This window comes from Babylonia areolata, chromosome 28, assembly GCF_041734735.1.
Source record: "Babylonia areolata isolate BAREFJ2019XMU chromosome 28, ASM4173473v1, whole genome shotgun sequence".
NCBI lineage: Eukaryota > Metazoa > Mollusca > Gastropoda > Neogastropoda > Buccinidae > Babylonia > Babylonia areolata.
This window is the reverse complement of record NC_134903.1, coordinates 788,059-808,126: the sequence shown is the minus strand read 5'-3', so window position 1 is coordinate 808,126 and position 20,068 is coordinate 788,059. Positions and strand designations below refer to the sequence as shown.

The 20,068-nt window shown below is 46.4% G+C and overlaps 1 protein-coding gene and 1 long non-coding RNA gene across 3 annotated transcripts in view; one reads left to right on the top strand and one right to left on the bottom strand.

Annotated features, from left to right (window-relative positions):
• Positions 1–1,882: 1,882 nt before the first annotated feature.
• Positions 1,883–10,076, bottom strand: LOC143301811 (uncharacterized). The gene is made up of 2 exons (XR_013057842.1): positions 9,942–10,076; positions 1,883–2,527 (listed from the first exon to the last, which is right to left on the bottom strand). It is a non-coding gene; the product is annotated as an uncharacterized LOC143301811 (long non-coding RNA).
• Positions 5,186–20,068, top strand: part of LOC143301810 (kynurenine/alpha-aminoadipate aminotransferase, mitochondrial-like) — a 35,039-nt gene continuing 20,156 nt past the window's right edge. The window contains exons 1-4 of one of the 2 annotated variants that reach the window (XM_076616209.1): positions 5,186–5,734; positions 9,971–10,068; positions 17,954–18,041; positions 19,793–19,861. In XM_076616209.1, the coding sequence (XP_076472324.1) occupies positions 5,715–5,734; positions 9,971–10,068; positions 17,954–18,041; positions 19,793–19,861 (275 nt within the window). In that variant the 5' untranslated portion in view covers positions 5,186–5,714. The remainder of the gene's footprint in view (positions 5,735–9,970; positions 10,069–17,953; positions 18,042–19,792; positions 19,862–20,068) is intronic. The other variant, XM_076616208.1, reaches the window with a different exon arrangement.

Here is a 20,068-nt window from a genome sequence, read left to right as displayed (position 1 = left end):
TTATAGTCTGTATAGCTCTGTGATACATATCAGTGTGATGTATTTACTTGTTCATCAACATAGTTCAGGTTCTGTGATACATATCAGTGTGATGTATTTACTTGTTCATCAACATAGTTCAGGTTCTGTGATACATATCAGTGTGATGTATTTACTTGTTCATCAACATAGTTCAGGTTCTGTGATACATATCAGTGTGATGTATTTACTTGTTCATCAACATAGTTCAGGAATTCTTTGAATGTGAGTTTGGTTGTTCAACCGTTTTTTGGTCTGTTTTGTTGTTGTTGTTGTTTTGTTTTGTTTTTTTATATCAGTTTTCCATGTTTATGTGTGTGTATTTTTGCATGTCTTCAGTCATATTTTGATGCTTGATATGAAGGATTTGCAGACTGGTATGAACATATCTGTGATATTGGTAAAGCTGGTCGATTTAGAGCATTGTGATTTTACTTAATATGGTCTGCACAAATAAGAATCATGAAAACTGACATCATGTTGAACAAAAAAAAAAAAAAAAAAAAAAAGCCCTCAAAACGGTTATCAAGATCTGTCTCATTGTCTCTCCATTCCTCTGTCTGTCTGTCTGTCTGTCTCTTTCTGTGAACTGTTTAATGACCTAAACATATCAGGTACCAATCTTCCTTATTTGACACCTACCCTTTTCCCATAAGCAATTACCTCACTGCCCCACCCTCCAACCCCACCACATCTCCCCCCTTGAATTGACCAACCCTCCACCCCCCACCATCCCTCCTTGAATTGTCCCCCCACCCCCACCCGCACAACCCCCCCCCCCTCCTTGATTTGACGCCGCACAACCCCCTACTACCCCACCATCCCTCCTTGAATTGACGCTCCCCCCCCCCCCCCCCCGCACAATCCCCCACCATCCTTCCTTGAATTGACGCCCCCCCCCCCCCCGCACAATCCCCACCATCCTTCCTTGAATTGACGCCCCCCCCCCCCCCCCCCCCCCCGCACAATCCCCACCATCCTTCCTTGAATTGACGCCCCCCCCCCCTCCCCCCCCCCCCGCACAACACCCCACCATCCCTCCTTGAATTGACGCCCCCCCCCTCCCCGCACAACCCCCCTCCCCCTCCCCCACCATCCCTCCTTGAATTGACGCCCCCCCTCCCCCCCCCCCCCCCCGCACAACCCACCACCACCCCACCATCCCTCCTTGAATTGACGCCCCCCCCCCCCCCGCACAACCCCCCTCCCCCACCATCCCTCCTTGAATTGCCGTTCCGCTAACCAGAATTCCTCATTGCCATAGTTCTGTGAAGGTAATGTATGGTTTATGATAGAAACATTTGATGAAGCAGTAAGTACTGGTGAAAGGAAAAGTAAATATTGGGACTGATTTCATTGTTAGCAACTTTCTACAATTCACAGAGAATTTTGGAGTTTGAAGTCTATGGGGTGATTTTATTTTGCTTTTCTGTTTGATGTTTAAAGTTTCCAGATAAACCGTTGTATTGGATAGATACTCCAAAGTTTTCTATCAAAATAAAAATGAAAATGAATAAATTATATTTCATAAACAAGTCCTTGGAAATCATGTAGGTGTTTGAAAGCAGTACTCATCCTTAATTAAAGCTTTTTGCTGTTTGAAGATGACACCATGCATTGTTGGTTGTGTTGTTGTGTTTGGTTCTCTTCTTTCATTGGATTAAAGAATGATAACTCTTTTCAGTGACTGTGTTGATACTTGTAGAATTGATTTTGATCACATTTTCTCATGCCCTCTGTGTGTGTGTGTGTGTGTGTGTGTGTGTGTGTGTGCGCGCACGTGTGTGTGTGTGTGTGTGTGTGTGTGTGTGCACGCAGCATCCATCCAGTCAGTGATCAACGAAGAGAGAGGAGATGTGTTTAATGTTCCATCACACATGCCGCTGATTGCAGGCATGATGTCAAAGTGTTAAGCTCAGTTTGATTTTCCAGTCAAACCTGGGGGACAGCGCGAGATCGGGATTGGAACCCCGACCCTCACGGATGCTGTATGGGCAGATAGGCATCTTCACCATTCTGCCACCCTCCTCTTTCAAGCAAGTGGGTAACTGCCTTGCACTGTCTTCCGACTGCCACATGCCAGTCTCTAGTTTTGTTTTTTTTCCCAGGGCAACCAACAGAAAATCGTTTCACGGACTAAGAGAACGTGGGAAGGTCTACCTCTGAAATCAGCATGGCGCTGTCAGGTCGGCTGTGGTGTGACAGAACGTGGGAAGGTCTACCTCTGAACACAGCATGGCGCTGTCAGGTCGGCTGTGGTGCTGTCAGGTCGGCTGTGGTGTGAGAGAAAGTTGGAAGGTCTACCTCTGAAATCAGCATGGCGCTGTCAGGTCGGCTGTGGTGTGACAGAACGTGGGAAGGTCTACCTCTGAAATCAGCATGGCGCTGTCAGGTCGGCTGTGGTGTGACAGAACGTGGGAAGGTCTACCTCTGAAATCAGCATGGCGCTGTCAGGTCGGCTGTGGTGTCGCCGCCCTTGTGAAGCAGAGAAGATGGCACCGCGGCCGTTCTGAAACACACCCAAGATGAAGGCAGTGAACCCTCACACCTGGACAGCACCAGTGTGTAAACTGATGGACAGTAATCAGTAACAGCACACACGGACAGATCACGATGATTTATGATGTGTAAACTGATGGACAGTAATCAGTAACAGCACACACGGACAGATCACGATGATTTATGATGTGTAAACTGATGGACAGTAATCAGTAACAGCACACACGGACATATCACGATGATTTATGATGTGTAAACTGATGGATAGTATACTGTGAGCACACCTAAATACCACAGTTATCACGTCCATCACAGTGTTCAGCCAATGAATCCATTTCACATTCACATAATGTGAGCACACCTAAATACGTAAGGGAAAGTCTTACGTGACAGAACACTGAACACTGAAATGTTTAATGTCATTAGCTGAAAAGCTCTGGTGACACAGTAGGTACAAATCAGAACAAAATGCAGGAAATAGATGAAATGGGACAGGAAAAAAAAAACAAAAACAAAAAAAAAAAAAAAAAAAAAACAGAATTGAAACAACATAAACTAATAAGAGATTTGCGACACTTTGGCACTTTGTCATTAGCTTAAAAGTACATGTGACAGGGGGTAATTTGCCATTTTTTTCAGTCGTTCGTCTCCAAGGTTTGGACAGTACACAGAAAACAAAGTACAGATAAATCATATAAAAAATATTTACGCATGTAACATCGATACGCATCATATCAATACGAACACATCAAACAATTACAATGTCAAGATGGACCATCCAAATGTAGCCCTTCCTTTTTTTATCCATGCTTTTTTTTCTCGTGGAACCCATACTAATTTTCAATTGATTAATGAGTATTTGGACCGATGATGGACGTTTTCCGTATATTTATTGCCTCAGATACATATTTTGCAAGCAAAAGTATCATATCTTCATTTTCTGTCATTAGTATGCCAAATTTCTAATTTTTTTTCTAATTAGTTATGGTTGCAATCAATATTTGTTTCAGTTGATTTGTTGGTTATCCCAGCACATTACTTCAGGATCAGTGAACTGTCAAAATTGCAGAACTCAAATATTTGATTTTACATATTCATGTATTATTATGTCTATTGTTATTTGTGCTCTCAGTGTCTACACAGTGAGCATGTGGATGAAGGATTAAATGAAGGAATGACTGTGTGTGTGTGTGTGTGTGTGTGTGTGTGTGTGTGTGTGTGTGTGTGTGTGTGTGTGTGTGTGTTCAGTAGTATTTGTGTGAGTGCTCAGTAGTGTGTCTGTGTGTGTGTTCAGTGGTGTTTGTGTGTGTGTTTGTGTGTGTGTTCAGTACTGTTTGTTTGAGAGTTCAGTCATGTTTTTGTGTGTGTGTGTGTGTGTGTGTGTGTGTGTGTGTGTGTGTGTGTGTGTGTGTGTGTGTTTTCAGTACTGTTTGTGTGAGTGTGTGATGTGGTGTGTGTATGTGTGTGTTTAGTAGTGTTTGTGTGTGGTGTGGTGTGGTGTGGTGTGTGTGCGTGTGTGTGTTCAGTAGGGTTTGTGTGAATGTTAGTCGTATTTTTGTGGTGGTGGTGGTGGTGTGTGTGTGCGTCTGTGTGTTTACTTGCACATTATGTGTGTGTGGAAATAAAGAAGAAGTGTGTACAGAACTAAAAGATATTTGGAAATCCAGTTATCCTTACAATTTCAGTCAAAGATACTTTCGTTCTCAGAATATTCTCAGGCAGAAATTACAAACGTTACCATATGAGTTGCTGTTCAAAGTAGAAAGTCAACATTTTTGGGGCACTCACAGAAATCACTCTTAAACAGACATGCGTTCAGATGCAATGACAATCTTTTCATCCAAACAGTCTAATCGTTTACTGCCAAAACACTTTGTTTTCATGATTAATTGAGCAACGTCAAACGAATGAATCGAGTCCAAACGATGTCAGCCATTTTGTGTCACGTGAAACGAGCGGATCTTGTGATTGGTTGTTCCACGCACGTTCGTCTCTTTTGTCGCGGGGAAATAGGACAAGTTCTATCCAGGATTTTGACGCGCGGCAACGGCGATCTTGCTGCTTGGCAGCGCGACTCTTGCTGCCTGAATACCTCGCACACGGGGCAATGCACGTTTTGGATGCTTGTCGCGTGAAACTTGCTGCTTCGACGCCCCGTGTGCGATGGGCATTACGCTGCTGGTCAGGCATCTGCTTGGCAGATGTGGTGTAGCGTATATGGATTTGTCCGAACGCAGTGACGCCTCCTTGAGCTACTGAAACTGAAGCTACTGAATCACCAACGCTTTGTTGTAGAATGCTTGCTGATTGGTCGAGAGTCTGGTTTTGTTTACAACCAAACTTTTCTGTCTAAGGCATTCTGGTTGGTTTGTCAGTGGATATCTTGCATCAAGCCTAAAAATAGAAGCATCGAGCTTTCCACAAAGGTATAATGTGTGGGGGACCCTGTCAAGTTTGCAAAAGAAGAAAGAATTTGAAAACAGACGATTTTACGCTGATAGCGACCGCAAACTGGGCATTCGAGTGCCAGAAAAACTGCAAATTAAGCCATTTATTATGCTTTTTCGGATAAATCCAACCAGTATGTGGTATTAATCTCTTATGAAGTGATTTGTCCACAAAACTCAAAATCGTCAAATTTCACCTCAAACCCTTTAGGGCCTCGTTACTCGAAATGGGGTCGGCTGACTAATGGGTGATGCCGAGGAAACGGGTCACATTTTTCTAATATTTCTTCTTCGTACGCTCGTTTCTTTTTCCTTTTTAGCTTAACATAATCCTTCCTCTCCTTAACATAGTCTTCTTTCCACTGATTCTTAACGCGCTCTGTCTGTCTTACATCTTTGGAATCTCTTCAGGAGTCTTCTGACCCGTTTCTTCTGCTGCCTGCATTCCACATCAAACCAGTCACAGACGCGGAGACAGTCATTTCGTTCTGCGCGTGCCTGGAAACTGGAACGAGTTAAGACCTGACAGCCGTGCCAGGTGACCGCGGGGTAGAAACACTGCCTACATTCACCGAGAACACCGGGAACGGGAGGGAGGGAAAACTTCAGGACACTTTGTATCTGATCCAGCAGCGTCAGCTACGGTTCTGAGAAAAAAAAAAAAAAGTTTTCCGGTCAGTTCAACTGGTGGACAAACGGTAAACATTTAGCGCGACGACAGTTGGTTCCAGCCATCGTCTCGTCATCAACATGAGTTCTCAGGAAAACAGGTCAGTTGGGATTGATCCTATTACATGGTCAAAAAGCTATTGTTGACTTTCTGACTAGAAGAGTACAATGTAATACCATCAGCATTGTCATCATCATGTGTGAAGTGTATGCTGGGTATGTTCTTGTTTCCATAACTCACTGAACGCTGACATGGATTGCAGGATCTTTAACGTGCATAATTTGATCTTCTGCTTGTGTATACACACGAAGGGGGTTCAGGCACTGGCAGGAGGTCGGAAAAATCTCCACGCTTTACCCACCAGATGCCGTTACCGAGATTCGAACCCAGGACTCTCAGATTGAAAGTCCAGCGCTATTGCCACGTCGTCCCCCTGTTTTTCTGTTCTTTGTGCAGCAAGACATCTCCAGGACAGTGACTGGTCTTCTTCTTCTTCTGCCTTCGTGGGCTGCAACTCCCACGTTCACTCGTATGTACACCTCCAGCACAGTGATGGGTCGATCGCTGGACACGCTGGGAATGTCTTGAGATTAAAAAAAAAGATCGTGTGTTCACTCCTGCAACCATGGTGGTGACACAAGACAGCAACAGACGAGGAAAGTGAGAAAAAACAACAACAAAAAACACACACACAAAAAAAACAAAAACAAGAAAACAAAAACAAAACAACAACAAGGTAACATAAGAAAGAAAACAATAATCCAGACTGTTTTGAAAAACTACACCGTTTCCAACGTAGAGCTACATTGAAACTCTCAGGATACGCATACGAAAGTATTCAGTAAACAGTTAATTGAATAACGCAGTCTGTTTGACGGCACCATTCTAAATGCCATGCGCAAGTCAGGCTTTGATGATGACTGCACCATTCTAAATGCCATGTGCAAGTCAGGCTTTGATGATGACGGCACCATTCTAAATGCCATGTGCAAGTCAGGCTTTGATGATAGCTGTACATTCGTCGCATCATTCGGTTTGAGTAAGGTTGATTATTCATTGCCTGATTTCCCCTGCCCCACTTCCCATGGACTGATCATTTCAATGCCTGATTTCCCCTGACCCACTTCCCATGGACTGATTATTTCATTGCCTGATTTCCCCTGCCCCACTTCCCATGGACTGATTATTTCAATGCCTGATTTCCCCTGCCCCACTTCCCATGGACTGATTATTTCAATGCCTGATTTCCCCTGCCCCACTTCCCATGGACTGATTATTTCATTGCCTGATTTCCCCTGACCCACTTCCCATGGACTGATTATTTCATTGCCTGATTTCCCCTGACCCACTTCCCATGGACTGATTATATATTGCCTGATTTCCCCTGCCCCACTTCCCATGGACTGATTATTTCAATGCCTGATTTCCCCTGCCCCACTTCCCATGGACTGATTATATATTGCCTGATTTCCCCTGACCCACTTCCCATGGACTGATTATATATTGCCTGATTTCCCCTGACCCACTTCCCATTGACTGATTATTTATTGCCTGATTTCCCCTGACCCACTTCCCATGGACTGATTATTTCATTGCCTGATTTCCCCTGCCCCACTTCCCATGGACTGATTATTTCAATGCCTGATTTCTCCTGCCCCATTTCCCATGGACTGATTATTTCAATGCCTGATTTCCCCTGACCCACTTCCCATGGACTGATTATTTATTGCCTGATTTCCCCTGCCCCACTTCCCATGGACTGATTATTTCAATGCCTGATTTCCCCTGACCCACTTCCCATGGACTGATTATATATTGCCTGATTTCCCCTGACCCACTTCCCATGGACTGATTATTTCATTGCCTGATTTCCCCTGACCCACTTCCCATGGACTGATTATTTCATTGCCTGATTTCCCCTGACCCACTTCCCATTGACTGATTATTTCAATGCCTGATTTCCCCTGCCCCACTTCCCATGGACTGATTATTTCAATGCCTGATTTCCCCTGACCCACTTCCCATGGACTGATTATTTCAATGCCTGATTTCCCCTGACCCATTTCCCATGGACTGATTATTTATTGCCTGATTTCCCCTGCCCCACTTCCCATGGACTGATTATTTCAATGCCTGATTTCCCCTGACCCACTTCCCATGGACTGATTATTTATTGCCTGATTTTCCCTGACCCACTTCCCATTGACTGATTATTTATTGCCTGATTGCACCTGACCCACTTCCCATGGACTGATTATTTCATTGTCTGATTTCCCCTGACCCACTTCCCATGGACTGATTATTTCATTGTCTGATTTCCCCTGCCCCATTTCCCATTGACTGATTATTTCATTGCCTGATTTCCCCTGACCCACTCCCCATTGACTGATTATTTCATTGCCTGATTTCCCCTGACCCATTTCCCATGGACTGATTATTTATTGCCTGATTTCCCCTGACCCACTTCCCATGGACTGATTATTTCATTGCCTGATTTCCCCTGACCCACTTCCCATTGACTGATTATTTCATTGTCTGATTTCCCCTGACCCACTTTCCATTGACTGATTATTTCAGTGCCTGATTTCCCCTGGCCCACTTCCCATTGACTGATTATTTCAATGCCTGATTTCCCCTGACCCACTTCCCATGGACTGATTATTTCAATGCCTGATTTCCCCTGACCCATTTCCCATGGACTGATTATTTATTGCCTGATTTCCCCTGGCCCACTTCCCATTGACTGATTATTTCAATGCCTGATTTCACCTGACCCACTTCCCATGGACTGATTATTTCATTGTCTGATTTCCCCTGACCCACTTCCCATGGACTGATTATTTCATTGCCTGATTTCCCCTGACCCACTCCCCATTGACTGATTATTTCATTGCCTGATTTCCCCTGACCCACTTCCTATGGACTGAGAGGAAGGAAAATTGGCACAGACATCAGTCTTTCTCTACATAGGGTCACTTCTGTGAAGACCTTGCCTGTAGAAGTCTGCAGGTTGCACCAGAAGGCACGACAGACATGACCTCGGAAATAATGCTGTTCATCGTCGTGGAAGTGCTTGCACATGTATGAGACACCTGCAGTTTGTTGGAAAGTATGTGTAAGTTCCTGGGTGGCAGGACAAACGCTCAGCTTGTATCACAGACTGTCATCAGCTGACAGTTGGGCCAGCAGCAATGTGAGAGCTGTGTGATCACTTGAGGAAATAGAAAGAATTGAACAATGAATTACATCATGCTACTCACAGCGCAGTTGACCGCAAAGGGGTCATTTTATGGTTGATTGCCCATCACAGATTGTCAGAAGTTTGGCCGACAGCGAAGTGACGGCTGTGTGATCAATGGTTTCTCCACTGCAACGGGAAGTCATTTACAGCTTAGTCTTTTGCGAAGGACTATGACTCTGAAATTAGGAGGCAAGGTTGCACCGGTTCTTAGTGCTGCAGCCTTGAGGACTAGTTGGCCTTTTGGGAACTATTCCAATGCCGACTGTCCTAAAACCCTCTTGGCCGAGATGGTTGGGGGGTGTAACCTGGGCAAGACACTCTCCACTCAAATCAAATTCTAACCCAGATAGTCAGGACAGCAGATGTGTCTACTGGTGTTTTGGTGGCTGAGTATCAGGCATACATCATTTGGAGAGCTGGCCTCGTGACAACGCGTCCACCCAGGAAACGAGAGAATCTGAGCGCACTGGTTCCAATCCCACTGTCGCCAGTATTTTCTCCCCCTCCACTTGAACTTGAGTGGTGGTCAGGGCGCTAGTAATTCGGATGGGACGATAAACCAAGGTCTAGTGTGCAGCATGCACTTAGAGTGACTCAGGGTGGCTCTCTGGGTCCCGGAGCTGCAATGGAGTTGTGGCCAAATGGTAACACACCCGCCTTGTCCGCGAGAGAATCTGAGCACATTGGTTCGAATCACGCACTCACCAGTTGTTGTTTGTTCCCCTCCATTAGATCTTGAGTGGTGGTCTGGACGCTAGTCATTCGGATGAGACGATAAACTGAGGTCCCGTGTGTACCACGCACTTAGCATGTCAAGGAGCTGTCTTTGCAAAACGCCGCAGAAAGATTCATTTTGATAAGAAAACAAAATGCACTTGGAGGCAAAAGAGACAACAACGACATTAAGTTGTGACAAAATGTAATACAACACAACACAACACAACACCAACACCACCACCAACAACAACAACAACACCAACAACCACCACAACACAACACAACACAAGACAACACAACACAACACAATTAAGATTGCTTAATTTGTTTTGATCTGATCTGACCTGACCTGACGAGGCCTGATCCTCTGCTGGGCAGTGACCATGCGGAGAGGGCCCCAGTCCATGTCGACTACCAGCAGCTGTTCTCCAAAGCCGCCTCACGCGTTCGTCAGTCACCTCTCCGGAGGAACATGAGTGAGTCCTACTGGTCCTCCTGGTCTGCTGGTGGGTAGGTGAGTCCCACTGGTCCTCCTGGTCTGCTGGTGGGTAGGTGAGTCCCACTGGTCCTCCTGGTCTGCTGGTGGGTAGGTGAGTCCCACTGGTCCTCCTGGTCTGCTGTTGGGTAGGTGAGTCCCACTGGTCCTCCTGGTCTGCTGTTGGGTAGGTGGGTCCCACTGGTTCTCCTGGTCTGCTGTTGGGTAGGTGAGTCCCACTGGTTGTCCTGGTCTGCTGGTGGGTAGGTGAGTCCCACTGGTTGTCCTGGTCTGCTATTGGGTAGGTGGGACCCACTGGTTGTCTGTCTACATTTTTGGTAGGTAGGTAGAAAGGCAGGTAGTAGGTAGGTATGTATATCTGTCGATAACGTGTCCAACGCTCAGATTATAAGACAGATTGACATAAGCTTCCAGCTGGGCCAACAGCCAAGTGAGAGCTGTATGATCAACGGTTTCTCCACTGCACTGGGAAATGGTTTACAGATTTCTTGCCCGAAACGTTTGTGCTGCTGAGTCATTTCGGTGTCTGATCTTTAAAAAAAAAATTCTTAGTTGTTGTTTTTTTTTCAGTTTATTTATTTGTTACTCGATTCATTTATTCATTTGTCTATTTGTTTATTCATTTATTGATTGATTGATTTATTCCTTTATTTATTGTGTCTATTTATTTGTATTTCTTTCGTGCTTTACACGCCTCTTCCTTGGCAAATAGATAAATAAATAAATAAATAAACAAATAAGTAAATAAATAAATGCATGAATAAATGGATAAATGGAATGAAACGTCCCTTCGTTTTCCTTCCTTCTTTTCCCTCTCTCTTGTTCTCACGTCAGTTTTCCATTAGAACACATGTTGGTGATCAGTGTGCTCCAAGCGGTCGTCTTCAACACACACAATTTCTTTGTCTGCCTGTTCTGTTTTCAATGAACATTTTCAGTGAATGCTTTACTTTATTCACACACACACACACACACACACACACACACACACACACACACACACACGTCCTTTTGAAAAAAAAGAGAAGAAAATTAAAAACAAGAAACGGAGGGAAAGTTGACGCCTGAGTAGGAGGTGGCAAGATCCCCCTAGCCCCCCCCCCCTTCCCCCCGAAAATGACGCACAATAATACCTCTGCTGTTGTGCTTCAACACACACGCAGGGTATGACCTAGTATTAACCTAGCGGTGAACCAACATCCAGCATGACCAAAGGGGAAGGCACTGGAACGTTTCCACGTGATGCGAAACGCGTGGAGAATCAGTTGGTTCACATGTCCTAACAAAACACAGTCCGCTGATAAGACACAGCTATTCACCATGACAAACAGTATGCATTGTCATTCACTGAACAGATTGAAAGAAGAGATAGAAAGAGACACACAGAGAGAGGGGGGGGAGAGAGACAGACAGACAGAGAGGGAGAGAGACAGACAGCCAGAGAGGGAGAGAGACAGACAGCCAGACAGACAGAGAGGGAGAGAGACAGACAGACAGAGAGGGAGAGAGAGACAGAGAGAGAGACAGAGATACGCAGGACGATCTGTCAGCTTCTTACTCTCTCAGGAGTGTCAGGTCAGGTCATTAGATCTGCTACTGGTAACCTGTAATCCAGTACAACCTGTTCAGGGTCGGGTTGCCGACGACTAAACCGGCACTCCCACCACTCCCTTCTGGGACTGGAGAGGCGGGTGGCTAGACACCCTTATGGAGATCCATAAAAGGGCGTCGGCTCAGGAGAGCCACCGACGGCCATCTAGCTCCACCGTGCTGTGTGCATGCCACACGCAGTTGGCCCCCGGGGTGTGTCTACCCATGTATGCGAAGTCTGGATCCGGCAGAATCTGCGGAAGAAACCTATCGGTTCAACGGAGAGGAAGGCGGTTACAGCAACGCACTGTGGAGTGCAGAGAGCAAGATGAGACACCGAAAGGATATCTTGGTCATCCACTGCATCCGTGCTCATCCTCCAGTCGTCTCGACTTAGTCTTGCCACTGGAAATTGGTGGACCCGGACGAGAGAGTGAGGTCGACGTTGCGCAACTCCTCTTCACTTTAAACAAACTCATCGCGCAAGTCATCAGTCATCCTAAATGACCTTTCATCCTTCATCATTTCATCACCCCCAAGTCCTGTGGCGACAGGCGAGCGACGAAACGACAGGTGTGGGTACACTGGCAGTCGCAGCCGCAGACCTGCACACAGGCGGCTCAGGCCATAGGGTCGTTCTTCGTCGACAGGAGCAGCGATGGAGCTCGGCAGCCGTCTGAGCGTCTGAGCAGCCCTCTTTAGGAATGCACTGCTCACCTCCCTGGCATGCGGAAGGGGCTAGAAAAGGTGCCCTAAAAATTGCCTCCTCCATATCACCCTGGCCAGCATACCGCGGCTGGCGGGGACCCTACATCAGCGGTCGAAACAAAGAGAAAGAAAAGAAAAAAACAAGGATCGTTCCTCTCACCATTGGTGCTTGGAACATAAGGACTCTCCTGGACAGAGATAACGCGGACAGACCCCAAAGGAGAACAGCACTAGTTGCATCCGAACTCGCCAGATACAATATCGACATCGCAGCCTTGAGTGAGACTCGGCTTGCAGGCGAAGGCGAGCTCTGTGAACGGGGATCTGGTTACACCTTCTTCTGGAGTGGACGAGGAAGCGAAGAGCGACGTGAGGCTGGTGTTGGTTTTGCAGTAAAAACAGCACTTGTCAGCAAGCTAGCTGGAATCCCAAAGGGAGTCAACGATAGGCTTATGACCATGAAACTCCCACTGGCATCTGGCCAGAAGCACCTCACCATTGTCAGTGCCTACGCCCCAACCATGACCAACCCGGATGAAGTGAAGGCGAAGTTCTACGAGGACCTTCACTCTGTCATTGCTGCCATCCCTAAAGCAGACAAGCTCATCATTCTTGGGGACTTCAATGCTAGAGTTGGCTCTGACTACATCTCCTGGGATGGAGTGATTGGAAAGCACGGTGTGGGCCACTGCAACCCAAATGGATTGCTTTTGCTTCAGACCTGTGCAGAGCACGAACTGCTGATAACCAACACAGTTTTCTGCCTCCCTACCCGTAACAGGACGTCATGGATGCACCCTCGCTCAAAGCATTGGCATCTCATCGATTATGTCATCGTCAGGAAAAGGGATAGGCAAGATGTACGTGTAACAAAGACCATGTGCGGCGCCGAGTGTTGGACAGACCATCGCCTTGTAGTCTCGAAGTTGAATATTCGAATCCAGCCCAAGAGACGCCCCCAAGGCCAGAAGGCTCCAAAACGGCTCAACATCGCTAAGCTGAAAAACATCACCATCAAACAGTCCTTTGTGGAGCTGCTGCAAGATCGTCTGGAATCCGCCTCTCTGGACAACCATAACGTGGAGTCTGACTGGAGGACCCTGCGTGAGCTGATCTATAGTACAGCTTCAGAGACCCTGGGACCCATGACCAGAAAGCACAAAGACTGGTTTGATGAAAACTGTGATGAAATCAAGCAGCTTCTGGATGAGAAACGCCGTCTGCATCAAGCCCACCTGAGCAACCCAAAGTCCACATCAAAAAAGGATGCGTACAATGCCATCCGCAGGACTGTTCAGCAAAAGTTACGCCAGATGCAGGATAAGTGGCTGAGTGACAAAGCTGATGAGATCCAGGGATATGCTGACAGGCACGATATGAAGAGGTTCTATGATGCCTTAAAAGAAGTCTACGGCCCCACATCCTCAGGATCATCCCCCCTCCTCAGTGCAGATGGGAATACCTTGATCACCGAGAAGGAGAACATTCTCGAACGATGGGCTGAGCACTTCAACAGTGTCTTAAATCGCCCTTCCTCCATAAATGATGAAGCCATAGACCGTCTCCCACAAGTCCCCACCAACGAAGCACTGGACGATCCACCAACACTTGTTGAGACCCAGAAAGCAATCCGTCTGCTATCCAGTGGCAAAGCACCTGGTTCAGACTCCATACCAGCAGAGGTCTACAAGGATGGAGGCACTGTGCTGACTGAGAAGCTTCATCAGCTGTACTCACTCATGTGGAAAGAAGAGACGATCCCCCAGGATTTCAAAGATGCATCTATCATTCACTTGTACAAGCGAAAGGGGAACCGGCAAGCCTGTGATAACCATCGGGGCATTTCCTTGCTCTCCATCGCAGGCAAGATACTTGCCAGGATCCTACTAAACCGCCTCACAGCACACCTTGACCAAGGTCATTTGCCTGAGAGCCAGTGTGGATTCCGGAAAGAGCGCGGAACCACCGACATGGTGTTTGCTGCAAGGCAGCTGCAAGAGAAATGTCAGGAGCAAAATGCTGATCTGTTCTCCACCTATGTTGACCTCACTAAGGCCTTCGACACCGTGAGTAGAGAGGGACTGTGGAAGATCATGGCCAAGTACGGATGCCCTCGGAAATTTATTTCCTTGGTCAGCCAATTCCATGAAGGCATGCAGGCTCGAGTCCAGGACAATGGCGAAACATCTGCTCCTTTTGCTGTCACAAATGGTGTCAAGCAAGGCTGCGTCCTGGCTCCAACGCTGTTCAGCCTTATGTTCTCTGCAATGCTTACTGATGCCTTCAGAGATGGCGATGTTGGAATCGGCCTAAAGTACCGAACAGATGGCAAGCTGTTTAACCTCAGAAGGCTTCAAGCAAAAACGAAGGTCATGACAGACATCATCAGAGACTTTTTGTTTGCTGATGACTGTGCCCTCAACGCTGGATCTGAAGCTGGCATGCAACTCAGCGTCGACAAGTTTGCCACTGCCAGCAGGAATTTCGGCCTTACCATCAGCACGAGGAAAACTGAAGTTCTCCATCAGCCAGCCCCAGGGAAACCCTACGTTGAGCCCAACATCACAGTCAACGGTCAGAGACTCAGTGCGGTGGAGCGGTTCACATACCTTGGCAGCACACTGTCACGAAATGCGACCATCGACGATGAAGTGAATGTCAGGATTGCAAGAGCAAGTGCAACTTTTGGTAGACTCAATGCTAATGTCTGGAACAGAAGAGGCATTAGTCTTGAGACCAAGCTAAAGGTCTACAGAGCAGTAGTTCTCCCCACACTACTGTACGGCTGCGAAACTTGGACAGTGTACCAACGACATGCCAAGAAGCTGAACCACTTCCACACAACATGCCTCAGGAAGCTACTGAACATCAAGTGGCAAGACAGGACCCCAGACACAGAGGTGCTCGCAAAAGCCACCCTTCCCAGCATCTTCACCATCCTGATGCAGTCCCAGCTTCGCTGGGCTGGACATGTGGCGCGCATGCCAGACCATCGGCTGCCCAAAAGGCTCTTCTGTGGCGAGCTGCAACAAGGGAAGAGATCACACGGAGGTCAGAAGAAGCGCTTCAGAGATACTCTGAAAGTCTCTCTGAAAGCGTTTGATATCAACCCTGACTCCTGGGAGGAATCTGCAGTGGACCGTAACAAATGGCGCGCAGCTGTGCACAAAGGCGCCAGGTTGTGCGAGGCCAACAGGACTGCTGCAGCTGTTCAGAAGAGGCAGGCCAGAAAGTCACGGGCAAACAAGCTCCCTGACAATGATATGCCTGTCTTTGTCTGCCCCAACTGTCAGCGAACATTTCGTGCGCAGATTGGACTATTCAGCCATCTGCGCACTCACAGATAGATTCATGAGCATCCTTCCCCCCACCCCACCACCACCCTCCCCCCATCCCCCAGCTGGATGACAACGATGGTCATCATCGATCTCGATGGACACACCACCACCACCACCACTCTCTCAGACACAATGTATCTTTCTGTGGCACCCCTTCTGCCCTGCAATCCCCACTCCTCTCCAGCACACACGGGTGCTGTGCTGTCATTACTTTTATATATATATATATATATATATATATATATATATATATATATATATATATATATATATATATATATATATATATATATTTTCTCTCGGTTCAGAAAACCAGGAAATCAGAAAACCGTGAAGAGTGGAGAGGAGTGGTGGCCAGGTCAGCAGCGGTGCCCCAACGGTCTGAACCCAGACTACGGGAGAGGTGAAGGTGAAGGTGATATATATATATATATATATATATATATATATATATATCCACACACACACACACACACTGATATTTAATATGTATATATCTATATATCTATATCTATATATATCTCTATATCTCTATATCTATCTATCTATCTATCTATCTATCTATCTATCTACATATACATATATATATATATATATATATATATATATATATATATATATATATATATATATATACATACATACATATTAAATATCAGTGATGTAGACAAACCCAGGGCAGACTCCTAACCATGGCCTGATCCGCGTGCTGGTTTATGCAAAGATCTGGCATCTACACCTTGACTTTTATTTTCAGCAAATGTGGTGTAGCGTTTATGGATCAGTCTGCACGTTTTGACGCCTCCTTAGAACTGAAACTGAAACTGAAACTGGGTGCACACGGGGCAGCATGCACACTTATCTTCTTTCCACTCTCCCCCTCCCCCCTTCCCCATGTGCCACCTGTCAACCCTCCCCACCTGTCAACCCTCCCCACCTCCCACCTGTCAACCCTCCCCACCTGTCAACCCTCCCCACCTCCCACCTGTCAACCCTCCCCACCTCTCAACCCTCCCACCTCTCAACCCCTCCCCATCCCTTAACCCTCCCACCTGTCAACCCTCCCCACCTCTCAACCCTCCCACCTGTCAACCCTCCCCACCTGTCAACCCTCCCCACCTGTCAACCCTCCCCACCTCTCAACCCTCCCCACCTCTCAACCATCCCTCCCCTCCTCTCAACCCTCCCCACCTGTCAACCCTCCCCACCTCTCAACCCTCCCCACCTCTCAACCCTCCCTCCCCTCCTCTCAACCCTCCCCACCTCTCAACCCTCCCACCTCTCAACGCTCCCACCTGTCAACCTTCCCCACCTCTCAACGCTCCCACCTGTCAACCCTCCCACCTCTCAACCCTCCCACCTGTCAACCCTCCCACCTGTCAACCCTCCCACCTCTCAACCCTCCCCACCTGTCAACCCTCTCACCTGTCCCCCCACCTGTCAACCCTCTCACCTGTCAACCCTCCCACCTGTCCCCCCACCTGTCAACCCTCCCACCTGTCAACCCTCCCATCTCTCAACTCTCCCCACCTGTCAACCCTCCCACCTGTCAACCCTCCCACCTGTCCCCCCACCTGTCAACCCTCCCACCTGTCAACCCTCCCACCTGTCCCCCCACCTGTCAACCCTCCCACCTGTCAACCCTCCCACCTGTCAACCCTCCCCACCTGTCGTGTTTCGTCCCGTGTCACCTACCCGTGAATTACACCGTGCAGTGTTTGATTCCACACTCAACACTGCGTGGATTTTCTTTGTGTGTCTTTTAATAATAATAAAAAAAAAAAAAGATTCTGAGAACGGAAGACAGTGGAATATGAGCCGCATTTGTTGCACAAAACGATCTCTTTTAGATTCTTACACATGTAACAAGTTTCCTCGTCTCAAGGTTGGACATGATGATGTCAATGATGATGTGAGTAATTATATAGCGCCTGTCATCGTTCAGAGACCAAGCTGTAAGCACTCTACAAACACGAAGTCATTTGCATAACAAGCTGCCTACCCGGGTGGAGCCGATTGACAGCCGCCTTTTGGGCGCTCGTCATTCGTTTCCTGTGTCGTTCAATCATGTTTCAGTCACACACAGATACACACTCATACAGACATGTAACATTTTCTCCCCACACGGCTGCTGATCGAGAGAGTGAGTCCGTCTGTTCTTATGTCTGTCTGTCTGTATTTCATCACGATCAGTATCAATTCAGCAGTGTATATCTTCCTGTCTGACAGTACACATGATTGAGGGCAACATCAAGATGGGAACGGGGCTCCCCAGTGCTGATTGCTTCCCTGTTGTGGAAGCAGACTTCAAACTCGTGTACGTGCCGTGTGTGTGTGTGTGTGTGTGTGTGTGTGTGTGTGTTCTAAGAGAGAGAGAGAGAGAGAGAGAGAGAGAGAGAGAGAGAGAGAGAGAGAGAGAATAAGAAAACAAGAACAAAATTTTATTCCACAGGCCTCCAGCTCCTAGAAACAAAAAGAACAATGCAGAATGCCTATCAAGGAAAACGAGAACATGAACAAGCCATGCATGCCAGAAAGTGGAATTTCCAAAACCTACAGTTTTTCAGTTATTTTCCACAGCTGAGAGAGACAGAGACAGACAGACAGACAGACAGAGACAGAGACAAAGAGACAGAGAGAGAGAGAACAAAAAGAACGACTGGTTTATTCTTTATAGACCAAGGCTTCTAAATGATGGGGTAAGTGACAAAATGCATAGTGCAAAATCATAGGTATTCAGTAACAAACGAATAGCATATTTATAGTCAAAACCATAGGTATTCAGTAACAAACGAACAGCATATCTATAGTCAAAACCATAGTTTCAGTTTCAGTAGCTCAAGGAGGCGTCACTGCGTTTGGGCAAATCCATATACGCTACACCACATCTGCCAAGCAGATGCCTGACCAGCAGCGTAACCCAACGCGCTTAGTCAGGCCTTGAGGAGAGAAAAAAAAAAGTATTCAGTAACAAACGAATAGCATATCTCTTATCTTGAATATTCCATACAAAGATATAGCCTGTGCATAGATTTCTCACAATACTTTGATTGTTGAACCCATTAGAATACAAAATGAAAGAGCAAAAAGTGTTCGTATTTCTTTCTGGGATTAACTGGGGGTATACATGGGATTAAGGGGGGGTATACATGAGACAACATGAATTTTACCTTCACTGAAATTCCCCAAATCCAGCATATCAATGCTTTGATTGGTATGGGTCTTGTATCTGTAATGATTAACATGGATATCCGGCATACAAATTCGAACGTTTGGCATGATGTGAATTTCAGAACGATTCAGAACGTTCTTTAGTAGCCATATATCACCGTTTCCTGAAAAAAGGTGACTTTTACATGTTAGCCTTTCAATCTAATGTAAGACCTGCGTTGCTGTGAAACTGACCTTTTTGCAGCTTAACAAGACTTTCATGCTTTCAAATTTACGTCATCAGCTAGCAACAGCATAAACAATTCAAAGTGTCACCTGAAAAAGCCGCGCGACGTCGTCAACTACAATATCTAAATCATATATCAACAAAGAAACTAAAAGGGGCTACAAATATCTCCCTGTTTGACACCCGTTGTGCAGTTTATAACACCTGTTGATATGTTTCCACACTGCACTTTTGCTCTTACGTTAGTGTATATGCTCTTTATACATTTGAAACCGAAAAAAAAAAAAAAAAAAAAAATCCGTTGACATCTTTTTGCAACAGAACAGGCTAAAGTAAATTACTGGTAATCGAATCAAATGCCTTATGGATATCTATAAAACCCACTTTTAGGTTGGCAGCAAGTTATTTCTGGACCATAGACATTAAAGCAAACATATAATCAATGGTAGAAACACCCCTTCTCTCTTTTGGAGCCTGTTTGAATATCTCATTCCAAATATTTATTTGTGACCAAATTCATGATCGTTATGAAGTGTTTACTGATGGTGACAGCGCAATGCATAACACACACACACACACACACACACACACTTTCTCTCTTTCTCTCTCTCTCTCTCTCTCTGCACTTCAACACCCTTCAAAGCTGACCACTATTTGTTTTCACAATACAGTGACGGTTCTGTGATACACATGGGCAAGGATTTGCTTCATGAACACCTGCAGTACGGGCAGTCACATGGGTGAGTTGGCTGAGGTAGGTGCTGCTGCTGCTGCCGCGGAAGGTGGTAGAATGGTTAAGACGCTTATCTCCTAATACGGTGTGTGTGTGTGTGTGTGTGTGTGTGTGTGTGTGTGTGTGTGAGATGGGGGAGGATGGTAATAATGCTGCTGCTGCTGCTGATGACAATGATGATGATGATGATGTTGATGATGATGATGATGATCAT